Genomic DNA, 14495 nt, shown 5'->3' with positions numbered 1-14495 from the left:
AAATTGGGGTCACAAGGCAAACTACCCGCACAAACAGAAAAGAATCCAAAGCATAGTGCATGTGCCATCACTTTAAGAAATGGCAAAGAATATGAAAGTCCAAAAATGATTGAAGAAGAAGAAGAGATGGAGTTAGAGAAAGAAGAAGAGAAGTCAAAAACACCTTTAAAGCAAGTTACCATTGAAGTGAAGTCACTCCTCCTCCATTTCCCGTAAGGTTAAACAAGTAAAAGCATGAGAGGGAAGACAATGAGTTCATGGAGATGTTCAGAAAGGTTGATGTAAATATTCCTCTTATTGATGCCATCAAGCTAGTCCCTAGGTATGCTAAATTCCTTCAGGAGTTATGCACATCTAAGAAAATATTAAAAGGGAATGAAACAGTCAAAGTAGGTGAAAATGTATCTGCAGTGTTACAGAAAAGACTACCTCAAAAATGTAAGGATCTGATTGTTTTCACGGTTCCTTGCAAGTTAGGTAATCTTCATGTTCCACTAGCTATGCTAGACCTTGGAGCTTCTATCAATGTTTTTCCATATTCTATTTTCAAAACTTTAAATATTGGCATATTGAAGAAGACCGGGGTGATCATTCAATTGGCTGATCGATCTTTGGTACATCCAAAAGGTGTGCTAGAAGATGTGTTAGTCCAAGTGAATGAACTAGTATTTCCAACAGATTTTTATGTCCTTGACATGGATGATGATGACTCACTAAATTTGAGTTCAATTCTTCTAGGAAGACCCTTTTTGAAAACAACCCGGACAAAAATTGATGTTTATGATGGTACATTGTCCATGGAGTTTGATGGAGAGGTGATAAATTTCAACATCTATGATGCTATGAGATATCCAAGTGATATTTCATATTTGAATTTTGTAGATGCCATTGAACTATCAACTATGCATGGTAAGTATCTGTTCGGAGTATGTTGAGGAAATCATTGAAGTATTTATGGACGACTTCATAGTTTATGGTAATTCTTTTCATGAATGTTTGGGTAATTTGAAAAAGATTTTGCAAAGATGTATTGAGACGAATCTTGTTTTGAATTATGAAAAGTTCCATTTTATGGTTGACAAAGGTCTTATATTGGGTCATATTGTGTCTTCTATGGGTCTAGAGGTAGACAAAGCAAAAATATATGTCATTAAATCTTTACCTTATCCCACTTGTGTTCGTGAGGTACGCTCGTTTCTTGGTCATGTAGGTTTTTATAGAAGATTCATCAAAGACTTTTCCAAGATATTGTTGAATTAGTGTCTAAGTCCATAACTATTTTGGTATGTACTTGACCCGATGGTGCATGGTCCTTTTGAGTTGCCTTCACCAAAGCAACTTGATAGGATGAATTATGGAGAGAAATGATTAATTATGATTTATTAATATATTATGAGAATAATATATTAAAGGAGAAATCATATTGTTTAATTAATATTAGTCAAGAGTTAATAGGAACTTGATAGGATGAATTATCCTTGTCAAAATTAAAAGATTTTGGTCATCTAATTAGATAATTCTTACCTTATTTGATAAATGTTAAATTATATGAATTATTTGATCATAATCTTACAAGAATTTGAACTAGATCTAATTAGATAACCACAAATTAATAGTTAATTGCCTTATTTGAATTATGTGATCTAGAATATTCTTGACAAAGTTTGGAAAAGTTTCAAATTAATCCCTTTAGGTTTTATAGTTTAAATTTGAACTTAAAAGTTTTGTTTTTGAAATTTAAATAAGTTAAACCCTAATGTTTTGAAATGTTTCAAAACTTGCCCTCAAGTTTTGGAATTTAAAAGTTGATTAAAAGTTTAATTTAGAAATGTTAAATTCTAAAACCCTAGTATTGTTTTGAAAAGTTCAAATCACACCCTTATGGTTTTATTAATTAATTAAGGTGTATAATTAAAGGAGATTTAATAAATCCATAAAGTTTAGGTTCACATTTAGTTAAATTAAAAGTGTAATTTATTAAATTTGACCACCTAGTATTTTAAAAGTGTAAAATACACCCTATACTATCTATAACATTAAAAGTCTAATACTATATATGTATGAGTAAAAATCAGTCTTACCGTTAGTAGGCCTCATTCACGAAGCTGGTCTATAAGGGGTGTTTAAGAAAATTGCCTATAAAATGGAGATTGAATGGGTATCCACTCTTACCCACCGCACTCTTGACTAGTGGAGGGTCGTTAGCCGAACGGATAGGATAGGACAGAAACCTTCCATTATAAGTATAACGAAATACAAAAGTAACTAAATGCTTTTATAAAATTCCCAATCTTAGTTACTTTAGGCCAAAGTGAATTGATGCAATCCCATGAAATTACACTTTGTGCCCTTGCGAAGACGTTAGTGGAGCATGTGTGGTTAACCGACACACTAAATGGTTCTAAGAAAAGGTAGCAAAGGGTGATTCAATGTTTGTCATAGTTTGATGGAGCGTGTGTGGTTAACCGGCACATCAAATAGGTGTCTATAACATGTGGGGGCACCATGTAGATTTGCATGGTTATTCACCCGCTTTGTGATCCTCGGCATCCCAGTCACAAACTAGAGGGGCATATCGAGATTTAAACATGCCATTGAAATGTTCAATGAATCTCAAAAGATCTAGGAATTTTCAATAGATTTAAAACTTAAATTTATTTTTCGTTTTTCATGGTGGAAATTAGTGAATCGTCATTCACTTACCTTCAAATATTCTGCAACTAGATTACGTCATCCCTTTTCTAGGTTGTAGTGTATTGTGTTGGATCCTTGCCTTGATGTTTCATTTGGGTGTCACATCGAGGATTCTAATCAACTAACTTGAATTTGTTTTCTCCCATTTTGTAGATGTCAAAGTATGACAACTATGGTATTCCCAAATCCCGTGGAACAAGCTTTCCACATGAAGATGATTATCCACGATTCGATCGAGGAACAAGAGATCATGCTTCACTTCCTCCACCTCCTCCTATTATTCTCCCTAACCCACAAGTTCAAAAGATTGAGAAGTTTAAACTCATTCAAGCGCTTTTGGCAAGTAAACATGAAGAAGGAAAGTCGGTGTGTGCACATGTCCTAGAGATGAAGTCACACATTGATAGATTAAGAATGCTGGGATCTGTTGTCTGTGAGGAGCTGGCTGTTGACTGGGTGTTTCAGTCACTTTCTAACTCATATAGTGAGTTCGTAAGAGAGTACTATATGATGAACCACGACGTAACCCTCATTGATCTCACCTATATGCTTATTGCTGCTGAATCAGCAATGATTTAGCGCACTGGAAAAGCAAAGTTGATTAGTGGATCGGCCTTCCAGACCTCTATGGATATAGGCAATGGCAATGAAAGGCATGCCATGATCGAAAAGTTTGATCATAAGAGAAAGGAAAAGTCAGAAGTAGTTCCGTGTGCTGTTCCAAAAGAGTCAATTTGCTTTTATTGCCAAGAGAAGGGGCATTGGAGACGAAGCTGCCATATTTACCTAAGAGATCTAAGAGATAGGAGAGTCAAAACGTATGGTTCTGCTTTAGGTAAAATCCATTAACTAACTCTTTTAAGTTCCTATTCTAGATTCTTAATACATGATGTGATAAGATTACATTTTGATGTCTTATAGGATCGAAGAAAAGAGAGGAAGCTTAAGGAAAGAAGTGAGCGGAATCTAATCGTGAAGAAATGGATTTCGATCGCATTACTTGAAGATTAGAATCTTGTGCTACTACTTGGAGTTAGAATAAGATTGCTAAGAAATATGTATTAACATAGTTTTTCAATTGAATTGCATTGTAAGGACAAATTTTTCCACAATAAAATAAATTCTGATTTTTATATTATTTATTTATCCTTGCAATGGCGTGTATGAAAAATTGATGTTTGTAAGTTTCTAATGGATTTGATTCTTAATTATGTTATTTGTGGAAAGGTCAAGAATTTACCAAATAGGGAAAGTTTCTCATCGCCCAAGTTTCAATTGGATAGAAACTTGGAATCATAGAACAAGTATTGCATGATGAATGAGAAGTTTCATATTTGGAAATTAGACTAATTCGTTGACAAAGTGTCAAGTGAATGACTAGGAGATCAAGTACACAAGGTTGTGTGTTGATCAAGTCCACCATAAGAATGACAAAGATATTCGTCATGATTTACTAAAGGTTTAGTGGATATGATTATACTTATAAGATTAAGTGTAATTCCGAGTTGATTTGAAAGAGTTTAAATCAATAGCAGAACAAATAAGAAAAATCAAGTAGGCAGAAAGATAAAAGTTTCTCTATTCTAAGAAGAAGGAAGAGTACCTTTTATTATGTTTTATGATAGGTCTTAATGATTAAGAACCATATCTTAATTGATCCTCTAAGTGAGTGTTAGTACAATTGTATGTCCGAGAAGAGGAATCAAGAATTGAAGAAATGGTTAAATCAAGAAGTCAATCATACTTCGTTCCAAAACAAGTCTTAGAGTTAAGATTGTGACATTGAGTGACAAGTCTTAAAAAGGTTTATAACATTCATCAAATGTAGAATTTGGAAAAAGGTTTTCTTATTCTTGCACATTTAAAATTGGTAAGTTGTGATGTCTTGGATTAGACAAAGACCAACAAGGACCAATTTTGTGAAGTGTTTTGTCTTGATAAAAGCTACACTAACTCTTGAATATTTGTTTGTCAAGAAATGTTTATTGACAAGAGAATCTTATATGTCAAGGAGTCAGTGGGAGTCTTATTGGTCTTGAAAGGGTTCAAGAACAAATCAAAATAAACCTTATCAAACATCACTAGCACACGACTTGAGGTTTACAACCTATCGTGTTGACACTATCTTGTTTTTGTGCCGTTCCAATCGAGTTAATTATGCATATGAGTTCTATGAGTTCTCATTTGAACGCATAAAAGGCAAGCACCTTGATCAATGAAAAGTACATTGGTAGGAAAAGGTGAGCTGTTTAACTACTTGGAAGACATGGTGAGTACTCGTGTTACCATAAGGAAAGAAATCAAGATTGAGAAGGTTCGGTCCATATGAGTTTGAATTTGTCGTAAACTTTGGTTTTGACAAATTCACATGGATAGGAACACATACACCATTAAAATCTAAGTGTCATAAGATTCCCTCCATCATGAAGATGACTGTGAGGAAATGCTTTCACTAAGAGATATTTTAAAAAGATAGTGATTGTGAAATTGTATTCTCGAATTCGATTACGGTTACGGTATCCCTTTCCATGATTCAAATTGTGAGATTTGGAAATTAGTCTGAATTGTTTAGATACACATATGAGCTATCTAAGGCAAAGGTGTATAAGTTTAAGAAACTTAGATAAAGGATTATCATGTCAAAGCTAGTGGGAGCATAAGTATTATGGTTATTTGATAATAATCATCATGATAGTGGGAGCATAAATGTTGTGCTTATATGATTATTAAGGCAAGTATTGCAAGTTAGCAATATTAATTATAGAAAACAAGAGTTATACTTTGCAAAGTCATAAGGGTTAAATAGTTGTTTTGCTATAATTAAGGGAGAGAATATTATGCTTCATTTCAAATCTAAAGGCTTAGGTTGTGGAATGTTAATAAATTTAGTCAAGGATACATAGTGCGTTCTCAAATTTCGATTATGATTATGGCATCCCTCTTCATAGTTTGAATTGTGAGAATGTGACACATAAAATATTATGGCAGAAGATTGATAAAGTATCAGATCTTTTTGTAAGACATTATGCATCGTGTCTCATACGCTTCGGGTAAAGGATCGATTGCAAATGCTATAATATTTGACCATTCTAAAATTTTCCAAATGTCTAGTGCATTTAGAGGGAAAAGGACAAGAATCGGTTTTGACTAAGATAATTAAACAACTATCAAAGGACGATCCAAAGCTCGCTAAGGATTGGTCGCTTGTGAGTAGTTGGAAGTATGATATTGGATGGACCATATCGACATTATTATGAATAGATGAGATTCTATTAAGAATAAGTTGTCATATGGCAAATATGGAAATGTTTCCATATTAGGAGTTGGATATTGAGAGTCTATGTCTAGATTAGAAAATTTTATGCGAAAGGATGTTCGAGGAATGGACTTTGAGTGAGAGACATCACGTTTATGGAATTGTATTGTAACAATCTCAGATAGAGGACTTTGTAATTTCATTGGCAATAGTCATTGTGACTTTTGTGCTATGACATTACGAAAGGATCATTGCATAAAATGTTAGAATCTAGCATATTCTATAAGTGGCAAGAATTTGATATTCTTTCACTTGTGAAAAGGATTAGGAGTTATGAAATGAGTGTGATTGGAAATGTGTTCATTTGACCTATTTCACAAAGTAAGGACCATAGGTAAATATTGTGTGCATGCTAAGAGCATAGGACAAGTAAAGTTATAATTCATGTAAGAAGTTGATTATCCGAAACAACAAATAATGAGTAATCGATATGGTGATAAATAAAAGATGTTTTATTTATACTCAAAGGTTTGAGGCCATGTGGGATTAGTATTATTCTTGTGTTTCACTTTGTATGTTTTGACTTCCTGAATAATTTAATTGGTTCAGAACAGTCAAATTATTCGAACGGGCCACAATCATTCGTATGTTGGAAGTAGGTACGAATGAAGACTGTCGTGAATTGGTGTGTGGATTGTCTAAAGTGTATTAGACATAAGCAAATGTTTGCTGCAACATTCATGAGTGCTTATGAATATGATTTGAGCATTGGATTAAACCCACGCTCACTTGGATCACTGCATGGATTTTATCACGAGTGATTGGTGAGACGATAACATCTTATATTCTTGAAACCAAGATGTGTGAGTTGTATCTTGCGAGTCGTTTGCACATTGATAATATGTAAACGCACCAGTAACTTGGTGTTATAAAACATATTGTTGTGTGTAATTCGGTAAGTGAGTGCAAGCGAGCATTGAGTCAAAGTTTATCCGTTCCTTTTATCCAAAGTAAGATAAAAGCGATATCTTTGGGCCCCTCGATGATTTAGTGATGGCACCTAAGCGCTTGGCCGAGCCGAGACTAAATTGATGGTTCAATTGTAGTCTGTTGTCAGTCATCATAAATTGGAAGTCGGGAAATAGTATAGAGGGAATGATTAAGTTAATGTCTCATATCTATACGATATCTAGAATGGAGGAATATATGATCCCTTATCTAAAGGACACGCGCATCTGATAAGATCAGAGTTGTCAGCGGCTTTGGAAAGCTACGATTGCAGATCAGGATCTGAAGTCGTACGCAGAATAGTTATTAGACTTATCCAAGTGGGAGACTGATGGTGCATGGTCCTTTTGGGTTTCCTTCACCAAAGCAACTTGATAGGATGAATTATGGAGAGAAAGGATTAATTATGATTTATTAATATATTATGAGAATAATATATTAAAGGAGAAATCATATTGTTTAATTAATATTAGTCAAGAATTAAAAGGAATTAAGTTTGCGGCTAAAAGACATTAATTAAACTTAAGGGACTAGAACTGTCAATTGTATGATAGTTGAATATTGAGCTAATGGACTCCATATTAAAGGGGTGGATGAATTCTATGGGGAAACCCATTAGAAATCGTCCTAGGCCTTTAAGGAAGGAGTCCATGGGTTGCTTAGGGCTTAAGCATCCAAATTAGGGTTTCGTTGTTAGATAACCCTAATAGCCTCACTATTTAAAGGACCCTTAAGGCTCAAAAACGTGGTGAACTTGTTGATTAGGGTTTCCACACGTTTTGGGAAGCCTCCACTCTCCTTGTTCTTCATCCTCGTGCTCTTGGTGTTTGTAAGCCATTAGAGGAGTGACACTTGTGACTCTAAGCTTTCTAAAGTCATTACAAGGAGGATTTGAGATTGTTATTGTTACATAACAATCAAGGTAAGTTCTAAAGCCCTTTCACATGTTAATGTGATTGATTGTATGCTAGAACTAGGGTTTAAAGTCTTGGGTGAATTGAATTTACAATAGAGAAACCTAGATCCAAGCATTAGGGTTTGCATGAGCACATAGGATGTTCTTATGTTAAAAACCCATCAGATATCTCGTCCCATGTGTGAACTCTTACAAAAAGATGCATAATTCGAATTTTCCAAAGAGTGCAAGCAAGCTTTTGATCAGTTGAAGGAGTTGTTAATATCAACACCAATACTTCAATCATTGGATTGGAGTTTGCCCTTCGAAATCATGTTTGATGCCAGCAATCATGCAGTTGGTGCAATGTTGGGGCAAAGAAAAGATCGAGTTCCTCATGTCATTTATTATGCCTAAAAAAACACTTGATAGTGCACAAGCTAACTAATCAACAACTGAGAAAGAATTGTTATCCATTATTTTTGCTTTAGAAAAATTCCGTCAATATTTGTTAGGTTCTAAAGTGGTTGTTTATTCTGATCATGCAACTATTAGATACCTACTTGCAAAGAAGGATTCGAAGCCAATACTCATTCGATGGGTTTTACTCTTACAAGAGTTTGATATTGAAATCAAGGAAAAGAGCAGAAAGTAAAACCTTGTTGATGATCATCTTAGCAGGATTGTTTCTCGCAATGACTCAACTCCCATTCATGATGCATTTCCCGATGAGAATCTATTTTCAGCGAAAGTTACCTCATGGTATGCCGATATTGTGAACTACATCGTCACAAATCAATTTCCACCATATTTGAATCGATGACAAAAAGACAAAATCAAGATAGAAGCCAAGAGGTATGTATGGGATGAGCCATATTTGTGGAAATAGTGTGCTGATCAAATGATTAGACGATGTGTGGAACAACATGAGGTATCTTCTATCTTAGCATTTTGCCACTCTTATGCTTGTGGAGGGCATTTTGGTCCTCAAAGAACTGCAAGAAAAGTATTAGAGAGTGGATTTTACTGGCCAAGTATTTTCCATGACTCTTATGTTTTTTGTGAAAGCTGTGATAAATGTCAAAAGATGGGTTCTTTAAGCTCAAAGAATCAAATGCCCCTTAATCCAATTTTAGTTTGTGAATTTTTGATGTTTGGGCATTGATTTCATGGGACCTTTCCCATCATCCTCGGGTTTTACTTACATCCTTTTGGTTGTGGATTATGTTTCAAAGTGGCTAGAAGCAAAAGCCACTCATACTAACGATTCAAAAGTTATGATAGATTTTTTGAAGGCTAACATCTTCTCCATATTTGGTATTCCAAAAGCCTTAATTAGTGATCGTGGTTCACATTTTTGCAATCGTATACTTGGAAGTGTCTTGAAGAAGTATGGTGTTCCTCATAAAGTTTCTGCAACATATCATCCACAAACAAATGGACAAACATAAGTGAGCAATCGATAAATCAAGGGTATTTTGGAGAAAACTGTCAATACAACAAGGAAAGATTGGAGTACTCGTCTTGATGATGCCTTGTGGGCATATCGTACAACATTCAAAACTCCAATTGGGATGTCTCCATACTGCATTGATTTTGGAAAGCCATGTCGATTATCCATTGAGTTGGAGCATAGAGCCTATTGGGCAGTCAAGCAATTCAATATGGATTTAAATGAATCGAGAAAGAAGAGGAAGCTTAACATTCAAGAGCTTGAGGAGATCCGCAATGAAGCATATGAAAATGAAGTTCCTTTTACAAAGAAAAGACGAAAGCATACCATGACAAGTTGATATCACGCAAGGTATTTGAAAAAGGTCAAAAGGTATTACTTTACCACTCTCATTTTAAATTAATTCTTGGTAAATTAAGGTCCCGTTGGGTGGGACCTTTTGTTGCCACTAATGTTTTTGAGCATGGTGTAATAGAAATCACAAGTGAGAAAATCGGGAAGATCTTTAAGGTGAATGGTCATCGTTAAAGCCTTATTATGAAGGCTTTGAAGTAAAAAATGAAGAAGTGGAAGAAGTAGCAGATCCAAAGTACCAAGATTGACAAATGATTGGGGTCCATGTCGAGCTACCTACTTTAAACAAGGGCAGCTACCCGAGAGGCAACTTGGGGGTATTTTGGTCATTTTTGTAAAATTTCCATATTGAAATTTTCTTTGAAGTTTTTGTGTTCCAAGGTTCTTAGAATAATTAGGGGAGTCTAAAAATCAATTTTATGAGGATTAGAAGTGAGCGGGTGCAAAAATAAGAAAAATATATGTGCGTCTCACAGAGCATTACATGGGCCGTGTAATGGCATAACATTGCAAAAGACGACCATGTAATGGGGCTTGATTTCAGAAACTTTGGCGTTACACAACCGTGTAACGATACCCTTGCCATTACACGGGCCGTGTAGTGGGACCTGTGTGTAAAAAAACGAGTTTTTAAGGTACAAAACGCAACTTGCTCTCTCATTCCAGTTGTAACACTCTTACTCTCATCCCCCTTCACCAAACACATACAAACATATCAAATATTCAATTTTTCATGGATTTAAGCATTCAAGGTATGGAATTTCATCCCCTTTCTTCTTCCTTACACTCAAGAAGTTTCAAAACACCATTTTAATGGTGATTTTTGGATTTTTGGAAGAACCCTAGAAATTAGGGTCCGAAAATTTTGTTCTAATTTGTTCAAATTGCTTGTAGAATAAGCTTTGGGAAGCATTGTGGAAGAGTTTATAAGTGATTTCAAGCAACAATATCATGTTTCAAGCTCCAAATCGGGTATTCTCTTTCCAATTCTTTTACTTTGCATTGTTAGTCAAAAAGCTTCAATATTTGTGCTTAAACTGTTAAATTGAGTGTTATTGTGTGTCGGTCCTTTGAAGTGATTGTGTAGTGTGCTTAAAAGTCAAATTTTTGTGTCTAAATTTTGTTTATCTCATGGCTTCATCATCTCGTGGGGGTGGTAAAAAGGGTAATTCCAAGCATTTTAGAGTTGTTGACTCTAGTGTTAGTCAACATTTCCCAAACCCTCCACACCAAAATTCAGGTGAATTGGCATCCTTAGACTCTCAACAAGAAGCTAGATATCATAATTTTCTTAGTCGTGGGCGCGCAACACTGAAATTTGCGGACATGCCCACTCTTGAGTCCCTTCATATACATGACCAAGTCCGTGTTTTGTTCAGAAATATTGGATGAGAAGGTTTGTTGTCATTGCATGACGTTGGGTATGTCCAACCTACTCTTGAATTTCTGTCATCTGTTTCCTTTAATCATCGAACCGAGTATCTCTCATTCCGTGCTTTTCGTCGTAATAACCAGTTCCATAAAAATTAATTATGTGAACTCATTGGTGCTCCAATTGCTAACACTTACAACCCATTTCACAAATTTAATTTTCCATTTTCAAGAGGATACTAAAGCTTTTTGGGGGAGAATTTCAGGATTGAGATACTTTCCAAGTGCTGCCAAAGCATCAAGTATCATTCATCATGTTCTTAAGGCCACTCATCGCATCCTTGCCTCTACTGTATTTCCACAAAATGAGATAAGCAAGGCTGGCCAAAAAGAATTAGAGCTTATGTGGTGTATGATCCACAACCCTAATCAATTTTCTGATTTTGGATTATGGATTATTTTCAAATTGTTGAAAATATCCCGCAACACTATTGGTAAACTACTTTGTGGGGGTAAGATCACAATTATCCTCAAACACTCAGCTCTTTCCATTTGCTTTCTACTCGGTCTTGATGTCTTTGAAGGAGAAACTCGCCTCACAACAAACATCTTGCAAAACATGCATTTGTTCCATATAGATTATGAAACAAAGGCCATCTATTGGGCTGTTGATAGCCGTGATTACCTCAGCATCGATCATCAAAATTCTCAGCTTCTTCGATTGTCCAAAGCTGTGCCTAATCCTGATTCTGATAAGGATGAACCCATTCCCAATGCTGCTGCTCTAGTGCAACAAGAGCCTGTCATGCATCCCCATCATGACATGTATATGCAAGAATTTCGTAGGTTGCATGAAGACAATAGACGTTTGCATCGTGATTATTTTGAACTTTATGATAGTGTTTGTGAGATAAATATTGAGATGGTGGAGTTTAGAGAAGAGTTTTATACCTTTAGAGATAATCAACAAGCACACAACCAACATGTGGATTCCCTTGTGACTGACATGCATAGGGTACTCTGTTTAGGTGGTTAACCCACACAACCACCTTATTACCCTCAATATCCACACTACCCTCCACCGTATAATCCACAATTTCCACATCCATGTCCTCCACCATTCCCACCTCAAGATCCTCCTCAATAATATGTCCAACTCTCTTCCCAAGCATCGAGGACGATGCATATTTTTAAGCTTGGGGAGGGAATATATATATATATATATATATATATATATATATATATATATATATATATATATATATATATAATTAAAATTTTAAAAATTACAAAACATAAAAATACAAAAAGATTTTTCTTTTTCATTTAGGTTTTTAGGACCATTTCATGCATTTTTCTCTCCTCTTTCTTCACATCTTTAGAATGCCTTTAACTTTTTGTCACAATACACGGTCAAGTTCAAAGTTTTGTTTTCTTATACCCCGTAGACATATGGTGTCACTAATTTGTGAAACTTTAGAACTATTGAGAACATACTTATTTGCTATTCACTTAGTAGCTGTGCATTGAGGTGTTCTATGATAAGCAGCTCCTCTTAAATAATTCGGTCACAATAGGTGATAATCAAATATAGGGCGTTTTTAAAATACCTGTGAGTACGTTATTGTGTGAATCGATAAGGCATAAGGAGGCGCAAAAGTTCATTCGGTTGTCTAGTTTCATTTTTTAGTTTATTTTGTTAATCGTTTGTAATTTGTATATATGTTTGTTTTATAGTATTTAGTTTAGATTAATTGAGTTTTAGTTGGATTATACATGATCTTCGCTTGGTTCTAAAAGATTCATTCCAAAAAAAAAAGATTTATGCAGCTTTTTCAACATTTGCCTTTATGCATTTAAGGTCAAATCAGTTTTTCCAAAGAATAGTTGTTAAAGTTGTTTATCATTTTCATTTTGGTTTTCCATTGTAAATATTAGAAGTTTATTGTTATTTTTAAACCAATTTGTTTCCTAAAGTTAAAAAAAAAACCGCGAGATCATCAAAATGACAGATTTCAAAGTCAAATCTTTACAAATGTTTGCCATTTATAAAAGAGTTCTTCAAAAATCAATTTATCAAGTTTTGTGTTCAAGGATAAAAAAAAGAGGTTTAAGAGGTTTTAGTTTGTGTTTATTTCTTTTGTAATAATTAAGTTGAGTCTCTGTACATATTCATGTTGCTTTCTAGTAAAATAAATAAATAATAAATAAATAAATAAATAATTATATAAATAAATAAATAAAGAAAAAGAACCGAACCGAGCTTTTCCAAATTTATCATGATGATATTTTCACAGGAAATTGGTTTGTGTTTGATTTTGTTGGACTGTTTATCATTATAAGTTTATTTTAAAGCCAACAATTATGTTATACAGTTCTATTTTGTTTATTTTGTATAGTTGTTGTTGTATATTTCTTTTTCGCTTGGATTTATCTTCTATTATGGATTGCCGAGAGTTGACACGGATTTTGTAAGAAGATATGAAGATTGTGCAACCACAAGCTATTGAAGAGCTTGAAAAGAAGACTAAGAAGAATGGGATATGACTTACCGACACATGAGTGCCCTCCACCTTAAATAATGAGTGTAGATTCTTTGATAGGAGTGAGTTCACACATCTTGTGAAATGAGTGTATACACGAGTTGAGTGCTTCAGTGAGCACGCCCTATAGATTGAGATGCACCTGCCTTGTCAGTAAAAGTTACTAGGAGATGCCTTATACTATGGTTCTATGCAATTAAACCAAATGGTTGGACAATCTTTGTGTTCCAAGTCCTCTATTGTCCTGATTTGGCATGAAGTACATTCATATGTGTTTGGGGTATAGGTTGACAATTCTTTAATCATGAATATGTTGTCGGGATAAATAACTTGAGGCATTTCTTCTTTTTATTTTTTATGTTTTCATTTAAAATCGCATTTGCATTCACCTCTTCTAAGGTTAACTCTTGTTTTGTTTTCTTGAGGACAAGAAAAGGGTCAATCTTGGGGAGATTTTTTAGGTGCATAAGTTGCACCTTTTCATAGGTTAATTTCATGTTTATTTGTAGCATTGCATTGCATATTTAGTGTAATTTTCATACATTTTACATTTAAGGACATTATCGAGGATCCTTCAATATTCAACCATTTTCTGTGGATGTTTCAGGGTGATTTGAAGATTGGAGCATGCTTAGGATGGTCATGGGAAGCTCTCGGTGCAATTCCGGATCTTTCGGAGCTAAATTGAAGAAATGAAGAAAATTGGAAATTGGCTGTTTTATAGTTCATTACACGGCCCGCGGTTTGGCAAGGCATACATTACACGGCTGCGCTTTGGAAGCCTTTTAGCACATCAGGTTCATTACACAGGAAGCTCTCGTGTAACTTGATCTGATTGTAAATTGAATCTCTAACTTCCGATTTATCTATGGTTTATGGCACATTCAGACGCAACTTCGACTTGGAACTTCAAGGGGGCAA

The 14495-nt window shown here is 34.7% G+C and overlaps 1 protein-coding gene across 1 annotated transcript; it reads left to right on the top strand.

Annotated features, from left to right (window-relative positions):
- Positions 1-257: 257 nt before the first annotated feature.
- On the top strand, positions 258-9646 carry LOC145089709 (uncharacterized). Its single transcript, XM_079028110.1, has 4 exons — positions 258-815; positions 883-909; positions 1015-1185; positions 9326-9646. Exons 1-4 carry the CDS (start codon positions 258-260, stop codon positions 9644-9646), a joined length of 1077 nt encoding a protein of 358 aa, XP_078884236.1.
- The last annotated feature ends 4849 nt before the right edge of the window (positions 9647-14495 follow it).

The sequence above is a fragment of the Lactuca serriola genome, chromosome 2 (assembly GCF_051521515.1).
Source record: "Lactuca serriola cultivar US96UC23 chromosome 2, Lser_US96UC23_V15, whole genome shotgun sequence".
NCBI lineage: Eukaryota > Viridiplantae > Streptophyta > Magnoliopsida > Asterales > Asteraceae > Lactuca > Lactuca serriola.
Note: the sequence above shows the minus strand (reverse complement) of the source record. Positions and strands in the feature narration are given on the sequence as shown.

What these genes read in the sequence shown, in the direction of transcription:
- LOC145089709 (XM_079028110.1), top strand. Translation starts at nt 258, where the DNA reads ATGGAGATGTTCAGAAAGGTTGATGTAAATATTCCTCTTATTGATGCC. An exon ending in TGAACTATCAACTATGCATG is followed by an intron (nt 910 to 1,014) that starts GTAAGTATCTGT and finishes AATTTGAAAAAG; the next exon opens with ATTTTGCAAAGATGTATTGA. An exon ending in ATCCCACTTGTGTTCGTGAG is followed by an intron (nt 1,186 to 9,325) that starts GTACGCTCGTTT and finishes CGATAAATCAAG; the next exon opens with GGTATTTTGGAGAAAACTGT.